The 24,303-nt window shown below is 40.7% G+C and overlaps 2 protein-coding genes and 1 pseudogene across 3 annotated transcripts; all 3 read right to left on the bottom strand.

The window, feature by feature from the left end:
- Positions 1 to 6,935: 6,935 nt before the first annotated feature.
- On the bottom strand, positions 6,936 to 7,939 carry LOC311497360 (chemerin-like receptor 1). The gene has a single exon (XM_084557641.1). It carries the CDS (start codon positions 7,921 to 7,923, stop codon positions 7,048 to 7,050), a length of 876 nt encoding a protein of 291 aa, XP_084413767.1. The 5' UTR covers positions 7,924 to 7,939; the 3' UTR covers positions 6,936 to 7,047.
- Positions 7,940 to 13,689: 5,750 nt separating this feature from the next.
- Positions 13,690 to 14,994, bottom strand: LOC311497362 (chemerin-like receptor 1; annotated as a pseudogene). The gene has a single exon. The product of its transcript is annotated as a chemerin-like receptor 1 (transcript).
- A 1,345-nt stretch (positions 14,995 to 16,339) lies between these two features.
- On the bottom strand, positions 16,340 to 19,846 carry fpr1 (formyl peptide receptor 1). The gene is made up of 2 exons (XM_084557638.1): positions 19,793 to 19,846; positions 16,340 to 19,155 (listed from the first exon to the last, which is right to left on the bottom strand). Exon 2 carries the CDS (start codon positions 19,142 to 19,144, stop codon positions 17,984 to 17,986), a length of 1,161 nt encoding a protein of 386 aa, XP_084413764.1. The 5' UTR covers positions 19,145 to 19,155; positions 19,793 to 19,846; the 3' UTR covers positions 16,340 to 17,983.
- Positions 19,847 to 24,303: the final 4,457 nt, after the last annotated feature.

Below are 24,303 nucleotides of genomic sequence, written 5' to 3'. Positions count from 1 at the left end.
ACACACTGTATACCTTGGACTCTCTAGTTTTGTGCTATTAATACATTTACTGTTAACTAATCTTCAACTTGGCCTACGTGACAGATATGAACATAAGAAGAGGACAAAGACTGGAGCACTGTGAGTGATTCTGAGCATTTATCATTCATTCTTGCATACTGAGAAACAGTTGATCAGTTTGACACCTTCAGGTATCATAGATAGATAGATAGATAGATAGATAGATAGATAGATAGACATTAATCGCAAACTGGGAAATTTCATAGTTGCAACAGCAATGTACAGATGCTCGACATCATATATAATATATAACAAAAAAAATAAACAATGAAAAAATAAGAAAATAGAAAAACAATACCAAAAAAAATCTATTTACACAATATTTACAAGAATTATAAAAGAAGTGAATATTAAAGTAAGTGAATATTAATATACAGAGTGAATGCGACTACTGACGTCCTTCTCACTTAGGCAACCAGAGAAGTTTTTCTGTGGCAGTGTCATGTGCCGAATTACGTCATAATGGTGTGAGTGGCTTTGAGGAGATAAGCAAGAAGGGGAAGTTGTGAAATGAATGTTGGGAAAGTGTGTCTTGCATGTCAAGTTTGTGTTTTGTGTGCATGCAGGTTGGACTTTCGAGTATGTCTTTGGACGGTGGGAGGAAGCCGGAGTACCTGGAGAGAACCAACGCAGACACAGGGAGAACATGCAAACTCCACACAGAAAGGCCTCAGTCGGCCCATGGATTTGAACCTGGAACCTTCTTGCTGTGAGGCATCAGTGCTAACCACCATGCCACTGTGCCATATCAAACAATCACATTGTAAAAATTATTCATTCTGGGATGCATAGACTACTTCGCCAAAAAAAAAAGTCACACACTCTAATATTTCGTTGGACCACCATCTCTTTGGTCTTGTCCACATTAAGCAGCAGGTGATTCCTTCCAGCCCACCCCACAAATCTGTCCACCAGCCCTTTTTACTCCTCCTCGTCCCATCCACCGCTTATACACCCTACAACTGCAGAGACATCAGACATCCCACAACACTCAGCACCACATCAGACATGACATGAATTAGCTCTTAGACTCATCATTGACAGTTTCATCCAACATTCTTGCAGCATCCATAAATGATGGCAGCAATGACTTCCTGCCTCTCTTGACTCTGTGTCCTCTCTCCTATTCCCTGTGTTTCTGGGGTTTTCCCTCCCTCTTGTCTCTTGTCTTTGTTTTGCCTCTGAGTGAGAATGTGTGTGAGTCTCTGGGTGTGGCAGTCCAATCAGCCTGCACCCCTGGGCCCGTATTCCTAAAGATTCTAAGAATCCTCTAAGAGAGCTCCTATCTTAGCCTAAAAATTCCTAGCTAGGAGTCTTAGCTTAGGAGTGATTCCAGAAAATTCTTAGAGAACTCTTAGCAAGGAATGGACAGAAACTCTTATCTTAGTGAGGAGGTGTGGTTGACCCCGTTGCTAGGTATGAGTCATCATTTCAAGAGGTGTGATTGGTTGATCCTAAAAGATAGATTAAAATACACTTTTGGTGATAATTGGCCTAGAATTGACGTCAAATTAATAGACTTAATAACAGAATCTAATCTCTATGAAGACTGTATAATTATAAACAATACTTTACATAAAAATAAATAAATAGTAGCTATACTTTAAAAATGATCCTATAAAATGTGTGATTAAACTCAGGCCACTACCACAGTATTCACATGCTGATAGTTCTATTTATTTGCTTTCATTTATTTACCACACTGGTAACATTTTGCACTTCACTTATTTGGTATTAACAAGAGTAAAATGGCTCAGCTTTCATCAATTTCTGTGATTGCTAACCGGCCTAGAAGAAGCAGTGTTGGTTGATGTTCAAATCTTCCAAAAACCGAACAGCAGTGGAGAAGAAATGAAGTAGGAAACCCAACTGAAGAGGAACAGTGTTTGCTTCTGGATCAACTGGTCAATGAGAATAAAAGTGTTTAGAGATGTAGATTTGGCCCCAAGTCATCACTGCTGCATTGTTGCATTTTTGCATTTTTCCTGTTGCTAAATACCTCAGTGTTGTGATGACTTTCATTTCCGGTGATACATGCAATTTTGCATGCTTTTTTTTTTTTTTTTTTTTTTTTTTTTAACAGCGCATTGTTTTCTGCGTCCTGATTGGCTAAGGGAGAGGCTGCGTGCCATCTTCTGCGTCCTGATTGGCTAAGGGACTGTAGACCATTGTCAATCAATCTCCTCCGTACGGTGTCTACAGAATTGTTGCAAATTTACATACAGTATCTTTGATCGCTGGCAGTGTGACTGAAGTGCGGTATGTTTGCAAGTTATTGAGAAAAGTGTATAAAGTGTGTAGTGAGGGGTTTTGCAACCTTAAAACATTTATAATCTACTTCGCGGATTTCGCCTATTGCGGGTTATTTTTAGAACGTAACTCCCGCGATTGTATTGCGATTGTAACAAGCTTGATTGTCATTCAGTGTTTGGAGAATATCTCTCCTGCCTCTTCTTTCAGCCATTTTCTCCTCTGCTTAAGAAATTCCTAAGCCTCCTAAAAGTCCCAGAGTCCTCCTCCCTGCTCTTAGCAGATCTCACCTTAGGAGCACTCTTAAGAGCTAAGATTCTTTAGGAATAGCTTTTATCTTTACTAGGAGCTACTCCTAACTTTGAGAGGGAAACGTCATGATTCTAAGAATTTTCTTAGAATTTGGCCACTAGGAGCAACTCTTAGCGCTAAGAATCTTTAGGAATACGGGCCCTGAAGCCTATCCATCTATCAAGCACTGCACTATATCCACCCTGGTGTCTCATCCGTTCCTTGCCAGTTTGTTGTGTTCGACTGTGGTGCTCAGAACCACTCCACTGACTCCTGAGATGCCGTTTCCTGCCAGGTTTCTACATTCCTTCAGCTTGCCTTCTTGCCAAAACAAACCTTTGCTAACCATCACCTTCAGCCTCATCTGAACCTGCCAACATTAAAAACAAATATCACTTTTCATCGCAAATGTCTGGATCTGTTGAATTGACTCGATCACACTGAAGCAGAAAAAGAAACACCGGAGCACACTGACTGAAGTTAGCAATATGCTTTTCAGGGTGATTTATTTATTGAAAATCTGTTTGAAAATCAGAGTGAATGCAACTGCTGACGTACCTCTCACTTTGTTTTTTTGTGGCAGTGTAACTTGTATATACTTTGTATTTTGTCCCCCGAGGACAATTTCTGAAGTTTTCTGAATCCGAGTTTTATCCTAATTTTGTCATAATGGCTTTGTCAGAGTGGCTCTGTAGAGATAAGCAAGAAGGGGAAATTACGAAATTAACCTGGTACTGACCTGTTTCTGTCAAAATGTGTCTTGCACATCAAGTTTGCAGCTTCTATTCTTCTATCCTGCACAGCAGAAACTATCAATAAAACCTTTATTTATGGCCTATACATAGCTGCTGCTTGAATTACTAGCTACTTTCTTTTCTATCATGTACAAACAAGTGTCATCAGAAGTACAGTTGTATGAAAAAGTTTGGGCACCCCTCTGAGGCTGCATAATGATGTACTTTATCTTCACAGGAAATTATCAAAGTGGCATGCCATTCATTTTCTAATCAAAGCTGAGTACTGGGGTGTGGCGATATTCAATTGTATGTAATAAAATCAGAGGTTAGAAATAGGCTGTGCAAAAATTTGGGCACCCTTGTCATTTTACTGATTTGAATACCTGTAACTACTTATTGGAATACAAAATTGGTCTGATGAGCTCATTCAGCATTGAACTCCACACACAGGTGTATCCAGTCATGAGAAAAGGTATTTAAGGTGGCCAATTTCAAGGTGTTCTTCTCTTTGACCCTCCTCTGAAGAGTGGTGACATGGGGGCTTCAAAACAACTCTCGAATGACCTGAAAACAAAGATTACTGAGCATTATGATTTAGTGGAAGGATACAAAAAGCTATCTCAGAGATTTCAGCTGTCAGTTTCCACTGTGAGGAACATAGTGAGGAAATGGAAGGCTACAGGCACAGTTCTTGTTAAGGCCAGAAGTGGCAGGCCATGAAAAATATCAGAGAGGCAAAGGCGAAGGATGGTGAAAATGGTCAAAAATAACCCACAGACCACCACCAAAGACCTTCATGATCATCTTGCATCAGATGGTGTGGATGTGCATCATTCAACAATTCAGTGCACTTTGTACAACGAAAAGCTGTACGGAAGAGTGATGCGGAAGAAGCCTTTTCTGAACACACGCCACAAACGGAGTCGCTTGAGGTATGCAGAAGCACATTTGGACAAGCCAGCTTCATTTTGGAAGAAGGTGCTGTGGACTGATGAAACAAAGATTGAGTTACTTGGGCATAACAAGCGCCGTTATGGATGGCGACAGAAGAACACAGCATTCCAAGAAAAACGCTTGTTACCCACAGTAAAATTTGGTGGAGGTTCCATCATGCTGTGGGGCTGTGTGGCGAGTGCTGGTACTGGGAATCTTGTTAAAGTTGGGGGTCGCATGGATTCCACTCAATACCAGCAAATTCTTGAGAATAATGTTCAAGAATCTGTCGCAAAGTTGAAGTTACGCCAGGGCTGGATATTTCAACAAGACAATGACCCAAAACACTGCTCAAAATCTTCTCGGGCATTCATTCAGAGGAACAAATACAATGTTCTGGAATGGCCATCCCAGTCCCCAGACTTGAATATCATTGAAAATCTGTGGGATGATTTGAAGCGGGCTGTCCATGCTCGGAAACCATCGAACCTGACTGAACTAGAGATGTTTTGTAAGGAAGAATGGCCCAAAATGCCTTCATTCAGAATCCAGACACTTATTACAGGCTATAGGAAGTGTCTGGTGGCTGTTATTTTTTCTAAAGGGGGCTCGACTAAATATTGATGGATTATAGGGATTTTTCTGATGGGGTGCCCAAATTTATGCATGTGTCTAATTTTGTTTTGAATCATATTGCACATTCACTGTTAATCCAATAAACCTCATTTCACCACTGAAATATTACTGTGTCCATCAGTTATTTGATAGATCAAAATGAAGTTGCTGATACAAACCCAATGATTTATAAATGAAAATGATGGAAATTGTCAGGGGTGCCCAAACTTTTTCATACGACTGTATGTTTGCACATACAAGGAATTTGTTTTGGTGTTGTTGCACACTGTATGCATAAACGAATAAAATAAAATAATGAAATAATAAAATAAAATAGCAAATATGGACTCTCCAAGGAACTCAAGGAAAAAACCATCATTGTCTTTGGCAGGTTAAATTTTTTCAGCTGCCGCAGGGAAGTACATCCTCTACTGTGCTTTTTTGATTACGGCACTGATGTTCAGCTCCCATTTGAGGACCTGAGAGATGATGGTGCAGATTATGCCACAGTTCATATAAGATATTGAGTTAGTCACTTCCATCAGATTATAATGGACTAGTACTTACTTTATTGAGACGTGAGCCAAGAATAAAGACACTTGTATAAATCAAATAATATCAGTGTAAAATGATCAATTGTGGGATATATACACTGCCTGGCCAAAATAAAAAAAGTCACACACTCTAATATTTTGTTGGACCACTGGGGCATTGTTTCGATAAGCCTCTGTCAAAAGATTTATTTCCATCTGGTGTTGCATTAATTTTTCACCAAGATCTTGTATTGATGATAGGAGAGTCTGTCCACTGTGTAAAGCCTTCTCCAGCACATCCCAAAGATTCTCATTGGGGTTAAGGTCTGGACTCTGTGGTGGCCAATCCATGTGTGAAAATGATGTCTCATGCTCCCTGAACCACTCTTTCACAATTTGAGCTGGAAACATAATGTTGCTGAACCTAGACCTGACCAACTGCAGCAACCCCAGATCATAGCACTGCCCCCACAGGCTTGTACAGTAGACACTAGGCATGATGGGTGCATCACTTCATCTGCCTCTCTTCTTACCCTGATGCCCCCATCACTCTGGAACAGGGTAAATCTGGACTCATCAGACCACATGACCTTCTTCCATTGCTCCAGAGTCCAATCTTTATGCTCCCTAGCACACTGAAGCCATTTTTTCCTAGTTTTTCCTGATTAGTGGTTTACACAGCTGTTCAGTCCCAATACCTTGAGTTTCCTTCACATTGTACATGTTTAAATGTTCTTACTTTCACTATTAAACATAGCCCTGAGTTTTACTGTTGTTTTTCTTTGATTTGATTTCATCAAAGGTTTAAGTAATTGCCGATCACGATCAATCAGGATTGTTTTCCGGCTACATTTGGAAGACGATGATAACTTGCTACCAGCTGAAAGATAATCACCCATGCAGTAATTATCCAATAGGAAGCTCATACCTATTTGCTTAGTTTAATCCAGGTGGCGACTTTTATTTTTTCTTTTGGCCTGGTAGTGTATTTTGAGGATACTTGCATATATATGTGGGATTTAACCTCCAGAGGCAGTGCCTTAGACCGCTCGGACATCCTGACTTGAGGACCAAGATGTCCTAGACAGGTGTATATCAAAAATAATAAATCACGAGCAAATCAAATCCCCAGCTTTATCTATAAAATTCATAAATACACAACAGATTGTAAAAAGTTGATAAGTTTACAACCCTGTTTGTTTTTCACGTCTTCTTGAATGTCCTTATGGGGCACAAACTGTCCAAAAAAAGCACATTATTATCAAGGACACAAGTCCAATTGTCAACACCCTCGAGATCACTCAGTCATGACTAGACTTCTTGTGCCTGACTGGGATGCACTAAAAAGAAAGAGAAATGGTGTGAACAGATTTTATTTTTGCTCTACTACATGATTAAAAGCAACAAAAAAAGTCAGAATGCGTCGCTTATATTCAGTCTATATGTGCATCTGCATTTTTCTTCTGAAGACGGACTTCCTCCAGCACTTGACATGAAAAAACAGCACCCTCTATTGGTCAAGTACGGAGCAATAATAGTTTTTGAGTTGTTAATTCTGATCAATGGTTTTAGTCGTTGGATCAGAGGAGCTTTGTATGTAAGTAGATATACATGAAACTGTTCATAATTTAAGGAAGCAGATGTTTTGGGCGCTTGTGCTGTGTTGATAAGACATAGGAGTGGAGAAGCAGTTCAATCTCAAAATTGTTTGAGAAGTTTGTTTTACAAGGTGGCCCTAATCCTCTTGTGTACGTGCATTTCTGTAAAACTCTATAGTGCTCATTTAGACTAAAGGAGTGATAAGGAGCCCAGCACAGGAAGAAAGTGATGATAATGGCAGCGATGATCTTAAAGGAGCGACTTGAGTGGCTAGCCAGGGTGTGGTTTCTTCTGAGGTGGTGGATTATGACAGTATAGCAGGAGACAATGACAGTGAAGGGGATAACAAATCCCAGCAGGAGGCGGGAGATGACCATGGAGTGGTAACGAAATAGCCTCAGCTGATTCACAGAAAGCGTATCAAAGTCATCAGAAAGAGAAAAGTTGTTGAAGCAGCTGATGTTATTTTCATCGTGGGTTGACGGTGGGGTGTCCCTGAAGATGAAGTATGGAGCGCTGAGGATCAAAGCCAGGACCCAAACAGCAAGACTCACACAATAAGCCTTGCGTACATTTCGGTAGTTCTGGGCCCAGACGGGCAACACCCCAGGCACATATCTGTCCACACTGATCACCACCAGAATGTAGACACTGGCAAACATGTTGAGGAAGCTTATGGTGCTGTTCAGTTTGCACATGAACTTGCCAAAAGGCCAGTGGAAATCCATAGCTGTGTATGTCACACTCAAGGGAAGAAATGCAGTGAAGAGGAAGTCTGCCACGGCCAAGTTGAGGAACCAAACTGTGTTAACTGTTTTCTTCATCTTGAAGCTGGTCACCCAGATAACCACTCCGTTCCCGAGCACACCAAGGACAAAGGCCAGGCAGTAAACAACGAGAGACATGATGTTGAGAGACTGTACCAGCTTTGCAAAGTACTCATTGCCATTTCCATCAGGTTTAACAGTCGGACCAGTGGAGGAGGAAGTAGTCATCTCCGCCATTGTCTTGAGACCTGCAGGGACAACAAGAAGAGACAATATGAATGTAAATTTGTGACAATTTAGTTCAGTGAAAAAGAAGAAACTTAAAACTATGCGTGGAACAAAACTATTCAGATCCCAAAATGATGAGTAATTTCTTCCTTAACACATAATTCATGCCGTACTAATACAGTTTTTTTCAGTCGCTAACAAGCGTTTGTCCAATCAGTGGTCACATTTTCAAAACTCTAAACACAATTAGCACAGCATAGGTCTTTTGTGGCCATTCCATTCACACATTTCATGTCGTTTTCACACAATATGCAGTCAGTGAACACATTTCCACAATGCTTACATTTTCTTAACAGACCAGCTGTACCTCCCAACAAAATTATGGATTGTTTTCGTATTACAGTTTTTCTCAATTGCTAAAACACAATTTCTGAAACCTTGCTCCATTTTCTCAAAACCTTAAACACAAAACCTCAGCTTCAAGCACGATTTACAAAACCTCTGACTCCTCTTGCAAAATGAAACTTTGGCCTCAAAACAGTTTTACGTGTGCCCAAAATGAAACTTTGGCCTCAATACAGTTTTACGTGTGCCCAAAATGAAACTTTGGCCTCAAAACAGTTTTACCTGTGCTCAAAATCAAACACTGCTCTCAAATAATAAACAAATTGCTCAAAATGACATACACTATCAAGCAGTCAGTAAACAATACACCAAAAAATAGAAAACACATTGTTCAAAACATATAGTTCTCAGGGAGAAGTACATTTTTAATCTCAAAACAAATTTCATATGTTTCTGTCATTATACAAAAAGCTCAAAATTGATCAGAAATGACTGTTTTGCTCTTTGCATTTTTTTTTTGTTCTTCCTCCTTCTTGTACCCTTATTTTTGCAGTGCTGTACCCTGCATCTCAAAAACTTCATCTCTGTGATACTGTAATTCTTGTTCTTTGATGATATGAACCTGTAACCAGTCGAAATCTATTGAGCAGTCAGTACTGAAAACAAATGGAAAGCACAATGTTCAGGGCCATTCAATTTGTTTATTGTACCATATACAGCCAACAACATGGTCTATGATTGTTGCTCGAATTTCATCGGATATTTCCACTCTTTGTCTTCCTCTTCCTCTTCCTCTTCGTCCTCCTCTTTCTCTTTCTTGCCCTCCTCCTCTTTCTCCTCATCCCCCACCTCGCATACGCACTCGTCCTCGTCCTCTCACATAAATTCTTCTGTCCATTCTCACACTTTCCCATTCCCACCTTCAACAACCTGTTTGCTCTCTGAACTGGCTTATATTGGTTGTCACATCATTTGAAAGAAGTGAAATCAATTTTGACTGATTGTGTTCAATCAATGACATTTCTGCTCTCTTTATATGTAATTGTTGCCACTTGTGTTTACTAGTATGGATGACATGTGCATTAGAGTGCAGAATGTGTTTTAAGAATGAGAATGTGTTTAGAGTTTTGTTAAACCATGTGAAATGGTTTAAGGTATTGACAACAGACTGAACAGTTAGCTTAATGAGTTCAAGCAACTGAGAACTTCCTTCAGCCAATGGATTTTAGTGTTTTAGCAACTGAGAAAAACTGTATTTACGAATGTTAACACACAACATCCAACAATAGCAAAAGCAATATTCCAAACCTTAGATACAGTATAAAAATCTCTTCTTCTGCAATGATATCAGTTCAAAAACAACATATCTCAGCTGATAATACAGGTTTTTTCAATCGCTAACAACACTGAAGTCCACTGATGAAGAAAAAAAACAATCCAAGTCTAGTTCCAAGTTTGCTGAAGTGGTGCAAGTTTATTGGAGTTCCAGGTCATGGTGAGCCTACCGACACAGAGTGGGTCTGAGACCGGAGACTGACCCTGAATGTAGGGCCAGAGCACAGATATACCCTGTCCCCAGGTGTGGTTGCATAATGGTCAGTCGAGGGCAACTTTATACAGGAGGGTGAACTCAGTGGAGGGGCAGAGATGGCTCCCATACGTGGTCAGAACAGAAGGACAAAAGGACAAAGGAGTGACACTCAGGTAGTATGATCAGGAAACTCTGATCAGCAGGGGAGCAGAGGCAGGAGAGATCAACATATGGCTGGAATTGCCCCAGACGTGTCAATTTCAACGTCCCTTCAAAGTTTACTTCTTCACCACCCAAGACTGGTACATCTCTTCCTTCCACCCTATTCACCGTTCCTCAACCCCATAGAGGAGTTGTTTTCTGCATGGAGGTGGAAGGTTTATGACCGTCAGCCACATGACCAGATGTCCCTCCTTGAAGCCATGGATGCTGGCTGCAGGAACATCACAGTTGATGATTGTCAAGGGTGGATCCGACATACCAAGTGGTTTTATCCCAGATGCATCGCCTTGGATAATATCAGATGCGATGTTGATGAAAACATGTGGCCTAACCCTGAAGATTGCAGAGATTAGATAGAGTCATTTTGTGCTTTTTTTTAGTCCCCCCCCTCCCCTTTTATCTGGGCTTTTTGCTGTTGTATTTTTTGTTCAGAATGCTCTTGTGTGTATCATGGATATTTTGTTGCTGTACTGTAAGCAATACTGTAAAACCTTTTCTGTTCTATCATACTGTAAACAGTATTTCTACTGTACCTCCTGTAGTAAACAGTAAAGGAAAAAAAAAATGATTTGCTTTTTACTGGAATGCTTTTGAATGTGAACAATACATGTGGACACACAGTTCCCAACCAAGAAATTTAGTGTAAAAAACGGTAGATTGCATGTTTTGCATGCAAATACCTGTAAAACTGAAGCATAAAAGTCTATGTAGTTTTTGTAATGTCAACAATAGTCAGTATTTTGAAACCTGGTGTACTTTGATTGACTGCATGTACCTTGTGAAGTGAAAACAAGTGTTATTCTTTGACAGAATAATTTAATTTTGAGTCATATTCCAGTGTTTTGGTATAAAGTTGGTGTGTGCAGAGAAAGATGTGTTCTATTTTGAAATGAAGAGTTAGTATATATTTAACAAAATGTGTTTTTGAGAAGAAAATTATCCATTTGGCCAATTGTGTTTTGTAGGTGTTAGTCTGTGTTAAGAGTTTAGAAAAAATATCTGAAGTATGGGTAAGCGCTTGTTAGCGATTGAAAAAAACTGTAATTGACATCTGCTCTCTGCTGCTCTGACTCTATATTTGTCAAATCACTTCCTTTCTGCAACTTTACAGTTAAAGTATTCAAACACAATTTTGTGGCCAAAGGTTTTAGAAAAGTTATTGGTTGGCTCTCTGAAACAATGTGATATAAAGTATTTCAGAGTATGTGTGTCTTTGTATCAAACAGGAAATGTCATTTTTTTTATATACATATATATTTTTTTGCAAGAACAAAATAAGACAGGTCACATACCTTTGTGAAAGCTCTCTGGGGTCGATGAAGAATCCAAAGCAGAAGATTCCCCGATCAAACTCTGACAGGTTTATATAGACTAATGTGGGTAGCATGCCACTGCCCACATCAAGGCGGGTACACAGTTATTAAATAACTCAGATGATGCAACTGTAAAGTTTTACCAGAAATAACAAAAAAAAAAACATATCTTAAATGATAATTAAAGGCACAATGTTACTTTTTAGTCTCCAGAGCATCACACATGTATCATAGTTGTTGTTTTGTGGTGACTTAATGAAACAACATGTGGACACGTGTTTTATTGTCTCCAGCAACAACAAAGTCACTGCAGCATCTGTGAGAAATTGCATTTTACATTATTAAAATACTTTCTGTGTAAATCCAGTCCTGTGAGCAATAGACATCTACAAATCAGAGTCTATATTTATATATATTTTTGTTGCAGTATGTTCCTCCTTGCGTGCATCATGTTTTTCACTCTTAGTCAAATTTCCTCTGACGATCAGATTGTGACTGTCACTGAAATAACCACATACTACTGTCAGAGTGCGTTGGTCGGTTCATTTACCGCAGTGTAAACTGATGTCTGTAGGTGTTGGCTTTTTGTAAAAACCATCAGTAGTGTATGTGTGATGGAAGAGGAATGCAGACGTGTTTCTCTTTGTACAGGATTTCACATCATACACACAGTCTGCCTCAACAACTGTAAGTGTTCATGCCAGCGTTGTAACAGACCTGTTCTGTTTATGTGTGACAAACTGGAGTGTATCATCCCTTTACCTTTTAATACATATCTGATATACACTGCCATACAGTACTGTAGAGATAAGTCCTGCTAGGTGACTTTAGAATGTTAGGGTTGTCATGGGAACAATAAAGAGGGCAACGTTTCCTGGACCTAACAGCTGGTGTGTCTCTGATAGGCTCCTGCCTCCTTACGTCTTCACTTAGCAATAACGCTAAGACAAGTACCTCCACTGCTTAATAACAATAACGCAGTTACAACCTAACAGCACTCTATCTCTATGTAGCTGACAGAGTAAACACAATCAGTTGATTTGTTGATCACCAGGGAGAAATTCAGCGCATAACCTCACCTGATGTGTATGTGAGAGAACCAAATCCTTAAAGGGGAACTACCGATTTTTACAACCTGGACCTTATTTCTGGCATAAAATACCATCGTTTACTCACCCATATAACTCTGGTGTCATTTGGAGTCATTCAGACGATATTTAGATCTGCGTATATCAATATAATGGGAGTGACTGGGGGACCGGAACACAGCCTCTAAATAACACATTATCTGCCACGAAACTCTTCATTTCACCAATATTTTGTTATGATACGCTAGCACATCTATTCACGGACGTGCAGTCGTTTGTTGTTCTTTGGCCAGCTGTTCCTCTCTCTGCCTCCGCATCCTCCTTTCAACGAGCTCCTCATCCGTATACTCTAAAAACGGTAAGGACGTCCATCATAAACAAAGTCGTCGTCCACAACCTCAGAATGGGAAAAATATTTAGCCACGTTGCAAATAACTAGCAGTAGCAAATTACAGGTAAACAAGATGACATCATCCAGGTCAGAGGTCAATCTACAGACCCTGGATGATGATAACGCGTAACTCAACCGGGGAACAGCACTAGTGTATCATAACAAAATATTGGCGAAATTAACGAGTTTTACGGCAGATAATGTGTTATTTAGAGGCTGCGACTCGGTGCCCTGATCACTCCCACTATATGGATATATGCTGATCTAATAATCTTCTGAACACGTGCAAATGAAACAAAAGTGATATTGGTGAGTAAAAGATGGTATTTTATGCTATAAATAAGGTCCAGGTTGTAAAAAATAGTAGTTCCTCTTTAATTCAGGTCAATAGTTTTAGTCGTTGCATCAGAGGAGCTTTGTATGTAAGTAGATATACATGAATCTGTTCATAATTTAAGGAAGCGGATGTTTTGGGCACTTGTGCTGTGTTGATGAGACACAGGAGTGGAAAAGCAGTTTAATCAAAAAATATTTTAATAATAGAAATAGCGGAAACAGCAAGAACAGTCAGTCATGATAGTTATCACCATTTATGAACTCTTAGTACAGTCGGCGGCAGGGGCTAAAAAAAGCAAAAATAATAATAGTTATTAAAAAGTAAAACAACAAAAAGCAACATCAAATTTACATTGTTTACAACAGAAACATGGTTAACGGCGGAATTCATGTAATGATGATTCATTTGATTATTGTTTTCTTTCTTCCGGTTGGATAAAACATGCATGAACCTACAGCTGGGGCTGGAGACACACCCCTCACACTTCCCACACATCTAAAAGAGGGAAACATATCTACAGATGGAACTGCTACTTTAGACATAACAATAAAGATTCATTATGATCGCATAAGAGATTGCCCGTATGCTGAATAAAAAATGTAAATGACATGTTTATCTTAGCATGTTGGAGAGACGCAGTTTCCATGACGTCCGTGACATCCTTACAGTTCAGCATCAGAAACTGACTTCTCTTTGCTCCGACTGGTGACCTTTGAGTTTGTATAGGTATAAGAATGAGAGACCTATTACTGGAAGGCAGTCTCCAGCATATTCAGGATGGATTTGCGGACTTTATCCTTGAAATCTTGGCCCATGAACACGTAGAGCAGTGGATTCAGGCAGCTGTTGAGAAAAGCCAGACTGGTAACTATAGGCATACCAACAGCAATGGCGAGTTCTAATGTTTCACTTGAGGTAGCAGACATGTGAAACATCATCTCAATTAGACTAAAGGTGTGATAAGGAGCCCAGCACAGGAAGAAAGTGATGATAATGGCAGCGGTGATCTTAAAGGGGCGACTTGACTGGCTGGCCAGGGTGCGGTTTTTTCTGAGGCGGTGGATTATGACAGTATAGCAGGAGACAGGACCCAAACAGCAAGACTCACACAATAAGCCTTGCGTACATTTCGGTAGTTCTGGGCCCAGACGGGCCACACCACAGACACATATCTGTCCACACTGATCACCACCAGAATGTAGACACTGGCAAACATGTTGAGGAAGCTTATGGTGCTGTTCAGTTTGCACATGAACTTGCCAAAAGGCCAGTGGAAATCCATAGCTGTGTATGCCACACTCAAGGGAAGAAATGCAGTGAAGAGGAAGTCTGCCACGGCCAAGTTGAGGAACCAAACTGTGTTAAGCGTTTTCTTCATCTTGAAGCCGGTCACCCAGATAACCACTCCGTTCCCGAACACACCAAGGACAAAGGCCAGGCAGTAAACAACGAGAGACATGATGTTGAGAGACTGTACCAGCTTTGCAAAGAACTCATTGTCATTTCCATCAGGTTTAACAGTTGGACCAGTGGAGGAGGAAGTAGTCATCTCCGCCATTGTCTTGAAACCTGCAGGGACAACAAGAAGTGACAATATGAATGTAAATTTGTGATAACTTAGTTCAGTGAAAAAGAAGAAACTTCAAACTATGCGTGAAACAAAACTATTCAGATCCCAAATGATGAGTAATTTCTTCCTCAACACATAATTCATGCTGTACTAATAATAGCATTGACATCTGCTCCCTGCTGCTCTGACTCTATATTTGTCACATCATTTTATATTTTTATTTTATATTTATTTTATTCAGTTGATGTTGCTGGAGCCAACTCTTGTCAATTACATGAAATAAGAAACAAAATAATCAACACACTTCCTTTCTGCAACTTTAAGTAGATTCTCCTCCTGCTCTGCGTTCTCCAGTCACAGGAACCTTGCTTACCTTTGTTAACTGACTTTTAATATTGCACTATTCACAGCAATTTCCCAACAATTAGATTCAAACACAATTTTGTGGCCAAAGGTTGTAGAAAAGTTATTGGTTGGCTCTCTGAAACAAAGTGATATAAAGTATTTCAGCGTGTGTGTGTCTTTGTATCAAACAGGAAATGTCATTTTTTAATATTTTTTTGAAAGAACAAAATAAGACAGGTCACATACCTTTGTGAAAGCTCTCTGCGGTCGATGAAGAATCCAAAGCAGAAGATTCCCCGATCAAACTCTGACAGGTTTATATAGACTAATGTGGGTGGTATGCCACTGCCCACATCAAGGCCGGTACACAGTTATTAAATAACTCAGATGATGCAATCATAAAGTTTAACCAGAAAGAACAAAAAAACAAACAAAAAACATATCTTAAATGATAATTAAGGGCACAATGTTACTTTTTAGTCTTCACACATGTATCATAGTTGTTGATTTGTGGTGACTCATGTTTTATTGTCTCCAGTCTCCACCCTGAACATTTTACATTATTAAAATACTCTCTGTGTAAATCCAATCCTGCGAGCAATAGACATCTAAAAATCATAGTGTATACATATATATTGTACATATATATATATTTTTTGCAGTATGCTCCTTCTTGCGTGCATCACTCTTAGTCAAATTTCCTCTGACGATCAGATTGTGACTGTCACTGAAATAACCCCATATTACCGTCAGAGTGCATTAGTCTTGACAGGAACTAAATAAACCCACTGTCAGAAGTGGGATTTGAAGCCACGCCTCCAGAGGTGACTGCTACCTGAACGCAACGCCTTAGACCGCTCGGCCATCCTGACTTAAGAAACATGACGGTGAGGTCCTAGACAGGTGTATATCAATAATAATGAATAATGAACGATACAAATCCACAGTTTTATTTAACACTTCATTAATTGTAAAAAGCTGATAACATGTTGTTTACAACCCTGTATGTTTTTCGCGTCTTCTTGAATGTCCTTATGGGGCACAAGCTGTCCAAAAAATGCACATCATTATCAAGGACACAGGTCCGTTTGTCAACACCCTCTAGACTTATCACTCAACAGACTTCTTGTGCCTGACTGGGATGAACTAAAAAGAAAGAGAAATGGTCTGAACAGATTGGTTTTTGCTCTACTACATGATTAAAAGCAACACAAAAAGTCAGAATGCATTGCTTATATTCAGTCTATAAGTGCATCTGCATTTTTCTTCTGAAGACGGACTTCCTCCAGCACCTGACATGTAAAACAGCACCCTCTATTGGTCAAGTACGGAGCAATAATAGTTTTTGAGTTGTTAATTCTGATCAATAGTCTTAGTCGTTGCATCAGAGGAGGTTTGTATGTAAGTAGATGTGCATGAAACTGTTCATAAATTAAGGAAGCAGATGTTTTGGGCACTCGTGCTGTGTTGATGAGACATAGGAGTGGAGAAGCAGTTTAATCAAAAAATATTTTAATTATAGAAATAGCGGAAACAACATGAACAGTCAGTCATGATCGTTATCACCATTTATGAACTCTTAGTACAGTCGGCCACAGGGGCTAAAATAAGCAATAATAATAATAATAATAGTTATTAAAAAGTAAAACAACAAAAAGCAACATCAAATTTACATTGTTTACAACAGAAACAAGGTTAACGGCGGAATTCATGTAATGATGATTCATTTGATTATTGTTTTCTTTCTTCTGGTTGGATAAAACATGCATGCACCTAGAGTTGGGGCTGGAGACACACCCCTCACACATTATGTTGTTTCATTATGGTCTCAAGGCAACTCTGTTTCACACGATGAATTTAATATTCAGGAAAATCAAGTTTGCAGTCAACTATTGTATACGGCGGGGAAGCTTCAATGTTATGGCCTATACATAACTCGTATTTGAAATATCACCTGTTTTCTTTAGTGCACACACAAGATAGTGATCAGCGTCTGGAGTGTACGTAACAGATGTTCCCTTCATCGACCACATGTTATCTTTATGTTGATGCTGACTCAAGTAGGCGTAAAACAGTGTAGCCCAAACCAAAACCATGGAGAGGCATCACAACCACTCAGTAGATTAAAGTAGCTGCTCGCACCAGAGTTTCTTAAATTTGGATGGGTGTACTTATGTGTGTATGCAGGTTATATGGGTATATACAGGAGAAGACTGGCGCCACTGTAAAAACATTACTTAAGTTCTGACCATTTTCTTTTCTCATAATCTTGATTTTGTCTCTTAAAGTCAGAAATATGAGTTTTTGACCATACATTTTGTGTTGAAAATCTGAATTCTGACTTTAATCCATCCATCCATTGATTAATTTTACCATCTTTTCGACTTTGGATTCTGACTTTGAAGGCAAATATTACAAACTAAACTCAGAAGTTTGAGTATTCTTTGAGTATTTCTGTAAAACGAAACCAATGCTCTGTGAAAAAAAAGTTAGAATTTAAATATTGTTTTCCTATGTGGCCCTAATCCTCTTCTGGATGTACATTTATATATAGTGCTGTATAAATAAAGTAACAAACAGACGACAACAACAAAAAAAAATTCATCACTCTAAAATGTTTATTACCAACATTGAATTAAGAACTGATCTACAACCTATTGTGCAATATTACCATCAGTCAGTGTGGCTAAGTGAGAGGATGCTATTTTAGATTTGGCAAGTTATCCCACCCTAAAACTCATGTCAAGTGATTTTTTGTATAAAGTCCCACGTACAGTTTAAGTAGTCATTCATTCATTCAATCTTCATTCATTCATTCATTGACATCCTTACAACTCAGCATCAGAAACTGACTTCTCTTTGCTCCGACTGGTGACCATTGAGTTTGTATAGGTATAAGAACGAGAGACCTCTTCCTGGAAGGCAGTCTCCAACATATTCAGGATGGATTTGCGGACTTTATCCTTGAAATCTTGGCCCATGAACACGTAGAGCAGTGGATTCAGGCAGCTGTTGAGAAAAGCCAGACTGGTAACTATAGGCATACCAACAGCAATGGCGAGTTCTAATGTTTCACTTGAGGTAGCAGACATGTGAAACATCATCTCAATTAGACTCAAGGCGTGATAAGGAGCCCAGCACAGGAAGAAAGTGATGATAATGGCAGCGATGATCTTAAAGGGGCGACTTGAGTGGCTAGAAAGGGTGCGGTTTTTTCTGAGGCGGTGGATTATGACAGTATAGCAGGAGACAATGACAGTGAAGGGGATAACGAATCCCAGCAGGAAGCGGGAGATGATCATGGCCTGGTGACGGAACAGCCCCAGCTGATTCACAGAAGGCGTATCGATGTCATCAGAAAGAGCAAAGTTGTTGAAGCAGTTGATGTTATTTTCATTGCGGGTGGAAGGCGCGGTGTCCCTGAAGATGAAGTATGGAGCGCTGAGGATCAAAGCCAGGACCCAAACAGCAAGACTCACACAATAAGCCTTGTGTAAACTACGGTAGTTCTGAGCCCAGACGGGCCACACCACAGACACATATCTGTCCACACTGATCACCACCAGAATGTAGACACTGGCAAACATGTTGAGGAAGGTCACGGTGCTGTTCAGTTTGCACATGAACTTGCCAAAAGGCCAGTGGAAATCCATAGCTGTGTATGTCACACTCAAGGGAAGAAAGGCGGTGAAGAGGAAGTCTGCCACGGCCAAGTTGAGGAACCAAACTGTGTTAACCGTTTTCTTCATCTTGAAGCCGGTCACCCAGATAACCACTCCATTCCCGAGAACACCAAGGACAAAGGCCAGGCAGTAAACAACGAGAGACATGATGTTGAGAGACTGCGCCAGCCCATCATGGTCTTCTCTGTCGCCCTGATCATCCCCGTAGTCCTGCTCGCTGTAGTCATACAAATCGTACATGGAGGTGTTTCTTCCACTGCCGTCTGTAGCATTGATGTGATTGATAGCTGTCACAACATCCATCATTGTCTTAGAACCTAAAACAAAAACAAAACATTTTTAGAGTTTCCTTTATAGTAACAACAGATTATCTACACTTCACTCTTTAAGATTAAGTTTAGATTCCCACGTTAGTTCCAACAAAAGGCCAATAGGATATGCTGTTCACACACGCATGACTTCAACCGAGGGAGGACCAATGATCCCAGCAACTTCAGTAAATGCAACTACAAGGAGATGACAGACAAATATCAATGAAAGTGTGTTTCTCGGTTTTTCTACTAATTCGAACCACCTTTCGTCGTCGCACATGCAAAAAGAAAAAAACAGTTGCCTGATGCGTAAAATTCACATAAAAAGCAAATATAAAACGGGATCAGAATTTGATGCGCAAAAGTTTTCATTAACCCAAGCACTTAAAAAGAAATCAATTCAATAAAAGAAACGGATCCCACATATTACGGTTATAAGCTACACGCTCAAATAACGATTTAGAGTAACTGAACAAAGCGCTTAACTACCATCTACGTCCATATGAAGACGCACACATTTTCCAGACTTGGCCCAACTCCAGATGCACACATTTTATTCTGCTGTCTCATTTCTCATCAAACTGTGATTTGAAGAGCTCATGCAGGTTAAAAAAAACCAAACAAAACCTGACAGATACGGTACCTTTGTCAGCGATCCAACCTGAGATGAACGCTCCTCAGCCAGCTCTGACTACTCTGTGGAAATCATGGAGCTCCGATCCCTGACTCCTTAAATATGTTACGTCATCGCTCACACTGAGGCGGGACCTCAGGGAGCAGCAGCACCCCCCAGCCCAGCCCGATGAAAAGCATCCAACCCCTAGTACTGGTGTCTATGCACTGCACTTCTAGAAATATAAAAACACAAACATCTGACAGGTGCATTACATCAGTGAATGCAGTAGATGTAGATGCTTTGCAGTATTCAAATACTCTTTTGACTGAATGCTCCCTATCTGAAGTCTGAACCAAAGACTCATGCCAAGGCATGTCTTCTTCAAATGCGACACGACGGAGTCTTTGCCCTTTGGGAAACTCCAAAAGTGAAAACATGGAGTAACCAAAATGCTAAATGCACAAATTGTGGGTTGCTGAGACGACTACCTGAGACAGAGTCATGCTGTGACTTCTCATTCGCCTAGTAATGCTCCTGCTGCGTAATGTGTTTTTCTCTTTGTGGGTTGAGCTCATGTTTGCTTAGGGTTAAGTGTAATTGCTCTGTGTTGGCTTGACATCTGGGCATGTGGGCGACATCTTCACCTTGCACATGCAGCAAGTCACATAAGCCTGCGTCAAAAACTTAGGGTCAGGAGTTTTATAAAACAGTGGGCTGCTGTGGCTTGAAGATAGACATACTGGAGATTCAAACCTACAAATAAAGCAAACCTTAGGTATGCTTTTGTGAATTAGTGTTGATGTAGATCGATCGGGCATAACATTATGACCTCCCTGGCAGTTCCTGCCTCTCTCTTGTGCCTCCAACACAGTTGTGACTCATCAGAGAATGGACATGGGCCTTCTGAGGGTGTCCTGTGATGTCTGGCAACAGACCGTTGTTAGTGGGGGCCTCTGTGAATCATCTCCGTGTGTCAGGCTGGGGATGGTTGCTGCCATCAAGGAGTATCATTGCTATGGGGTGGGGGTACCTGGTCTGGTCTAGGTGGGTGGTACATGTCTAAGTAACATCCACTTGAATGCCAGGTCCAAACCTTTCCCAGCAGAACATTGCTTTGTTGCAAGATGGTCAATGTTGTTTACTTCTCCTGTCAGTGGTCATAATGTTGTGGCTGATCGGTGGACACATGCTTTAGTTTGTGCAGCTTTCTGCATTAATCCGATTTCTTTTGAAATATAAAAACAATGGAAGAGTGTCTTTGATGTGTCAGAGGACTGCCACAGTGAATTATCAGCCATGCTGGAGAATCTGAGCAAACATGTCTCTGCATGAACAAATTAAAAAGGAATGCCCCGTGTGTGGTCACTTAATCACCCACAGTGCATTCCATAAAGTGTTATTGTAAATGCCAAAAAGGTACACAAATATGATTCTGGGGGGGAAAAAAAGCAAAGAACTGTATATAGTGGTTGAAAGCAAACCAGTCTTGTAACCATTGACTTTTATCTTCTTAGTAACGTACTGTCTTGTGATGTGCTCTTATTGTGATCTATTGTCCTGTCCTATGTCTTATCATGTTTTTGTGTTACCTGCCTAGGGACTGCGGATTAGCATTGTTGCTATAATCCGGCATATTTACGTCTATTGCTGTCTGAATAGATGTTCATTAATGTGCACTGTTCCTATCAAATAAATAAATAAATAAATAAGTATATCTGATTGCAATGTGGAGAGGTGGTTAGCACTGATGCCTCACAGCGAGAAGGTCCCGGGTTTGAGTCCGTGGGCCTTTCTGTGTGGAGTTTGCATGTTCTCCCTGCGTCTGCGTGGGTTCTCTCCAGGTACTCCAGCTTCATCCTTCTGTCCAGAGACATGCTAATTAGGTTAATTGGTGATTCTAAATTGGCCGTAGGTGTGAATGTGAGTATGAATGGTTGTCTGTCTCTCTGTGTTGGCCCTGCGATAGACTGGCGACTGGCTCCAGCAGACCCCGCGACCCTTCATAGGAACAAGCGGTTACAGAAGATGAATGAATGAATGAATGCAATGTTTCATGTTCCATCCTTAGTAAAACTGAGCTGTAATTCAGAGAAGTTTCTTCTTCTACACCCGCCTGACGCATTATTGTTTTTTGTTCTCCACGGTCATTTCCTCAGAGATCTCATGAACAACCCCCGTAGTTTGATTTCCAGCATCAACCTTAGAAGAGTGAAAAAAATGTTGATCTAAGGAGAAAGAAGCTGGACACGGGGGAGTGTCAGCTGGAATGTGACTGGAAATCTGCCTCACGAGTACAGCTCTACCTTTCAGCGTGTTTGACATGATGCTTACTTTTTCCTCCCACTTGGTGCTCCACTTCCCACACGTCTTCATTCGTATTATAGGGGTTTGCTTGACTTTATTCTCAGGAAATTTTAGGATAAAAAATGAATAAATAAACAAATAAATAAGCATGAACATGTCTCCAGTGATCTGCCTTTCTTTACCTTTCCCATAGTGATACACAAGGTAGCTGGCCAATAAAGCACCACATATTTTTAGTTAGCAAAACTTGTTTTGCCAAATTAGTTGACACACAGTTAAAACACAATATTTGCAACCCTGGGAGGGGAGGTAGAGTCAGCTTCTGAGTCCATTCATTCAACAACAGTCCATTCATTCATTCATTCATTCATTCATCTTCTATACCCGCTTATTCCTGTTAAGGGTTGCGGGGTCTGCTGGAGCCTATCCCAGCTGTCATCGGGCGAGAGGCGGGGTACACCCTGGACAGGTCGCCAGTCTAGGGCCAACACAGAGAGACAGACAACCATTCACACTCACAATTTAGAATCACCAATGAACCTAATGAGCATGTCTCTGGATGGTGGGAGGAAGCTGGAGTACCCAGAGAGAACCTACGCAGATACAGGGAGAACATGCAAACGCCACACAGAAAGGCCCAGTCAGCCCATGGATTCGAACCGGGGACCTTCTCGGTGTGAGGCATCAGTGCTAACCACCTCACCACTGTGCCGCTCTCAAAAGTCCATACGATAATAATTCTTAGTGATGGTGGTGGGTTTGTCCATGCAGTGAGGCACAGCAAGGCTCAAAATCTTAAGCTGATCACATTCACACAGTGTGAGCTGCTTGAACCTGCCCAGCCCAAAAGCTGGGTCCCTCTCTTGTGTACGCACACACCACACAGGAACTGCCAGCAGTCCAGATGTGAGGGGGAGGAGGAAAGGATGAAGAGAATGGGAAGGAGAAACACTACATGTCTGTATATGTGTCCCTTTACATGCTCTCGGTCCCTGCATGTGTGTCAGCGTATCACACTTGTGAGTGTGGGAGGATGGGAGGATTCATGTCTCTGTTGTCGTTACCCTTTTCTTTGGATACGTACACTTTCTGCATCTGAACTGCAACTTCCTCACGGAGAGGTATTTTACACCAGGTCCAAAAGCATTTTATTATAACTACAGGAAACTATTTGAAATAAGCTGACCCGGTTATCGTCTTCATCTCTCCCAGCTCTGCTGTTCAGCTCCCATTTGTGATACTAAATAACATACCCGTTTTAGCTAAGGTCTAGACAGCCTGACTGCTTTGTTAAATCTGGTCATGTTACTATTGAGCAACACGGCCCCTAGTTTTTATTTCTCTGCTGAAATGTGTTTTTTTATTTATTTATTTCTCTTGAGTTTCTGCTGTGCTGTCCTCTGACAGAACTTAAAGGCAGAGCGTTTTGCTGCAGTCTGTAGGGGATATTAATAGCTATCTCAAGGCTATAGTTTGAGGGAAGCCTTCAGAGCCCAGGGCTTGCCAGAGTTCTTGATTTACCAACCAAACATGCAATTATGTGTGTGCCACACAAATACCAATTTGGGTGTGTAAAACAACCAGTGGAGGTTTTAAAGGGAATTTAGTTTTAGCAGAGAGTGATATACACACTTAAAGTTTGGGGACTTATTATTCAATACAGCAACTTGGAGAAACCAGAAAGACATGACTAAAATGTATGTGCATTTGCTGTATGTGTGCGAGTCTTTGTGTGTGGGATAGCGAAGCAGTAATGACATGCTGCAGCTCCCAGCGTCACTGTAATACACCCATAATTTTATTGCTGTCGAGTGCAAAACACTGGGACGTTGCAGCATTTCTAAACACTAACGGATTTCTAAATCCACGGCTCCTTTTGTACAAAGAGTGCAGAGTGGCATTCGAGCTGCTGTGTTGAAACCTCTACATTCTACACTGTCAGAGACACAAATAACGGCAATCTGCCGTAGCCTCAAAGGTTTGTTGATCTTGTTGCGGTGCTGACTGGAAATCAAACCTTTGTCTCACGGGTGCGGAGAGGTCAGGAATTTTGTTTTTCAAGTCAAAACCGGTGCCAGCGTCTCTCGCCCCTATGGCTCAGTGACATTTTTTTTCCATGAATACACCACACAGGGAAAAAAAAAAGCTAAACCTCAATAACCTAAACCACTTCCTTGCATTCGCCCTTACTTTCAACCACAAAGCCCGGTCCCCCCTCAGCCGACGTAAGGGAT

This window comes from Chelon labrosus (genome assembly GCF_963514085.1).
Source record: "Chelon labrosus genome assembly, chromosome: 12".
NCBI classification, from domain to species: domain Eukaryota; kingdom Metazoa; phylum Chordata; class Actinopteri; order Mugiliformes; family Mugilidae; genus Chelon; species Chelon labrosus.
The sequence above is the reverse complement of the archived record's forward strand: the minus strand, read 5'-3'. Positions and strand labels throughout refer to the sequence as shown.

What these genes read in the sequence shown, in the direction of transcription:
- LOC311497360 (XM_084557641.1), bottom strand. Translation starts at nt 7,923, where the DNA reads ATGTCTCTCGTTGTTTACTGCCTGGCCTTTGTCCTTGGTGTGCTCGGG.
- fpr1 (XM_084557638.1), bottom strand. Translation starts at nt 19,144, where the DNA reads ATGATGGATGTTGTGACAGCTATCAATCACATCAATGCTACAGACGGC.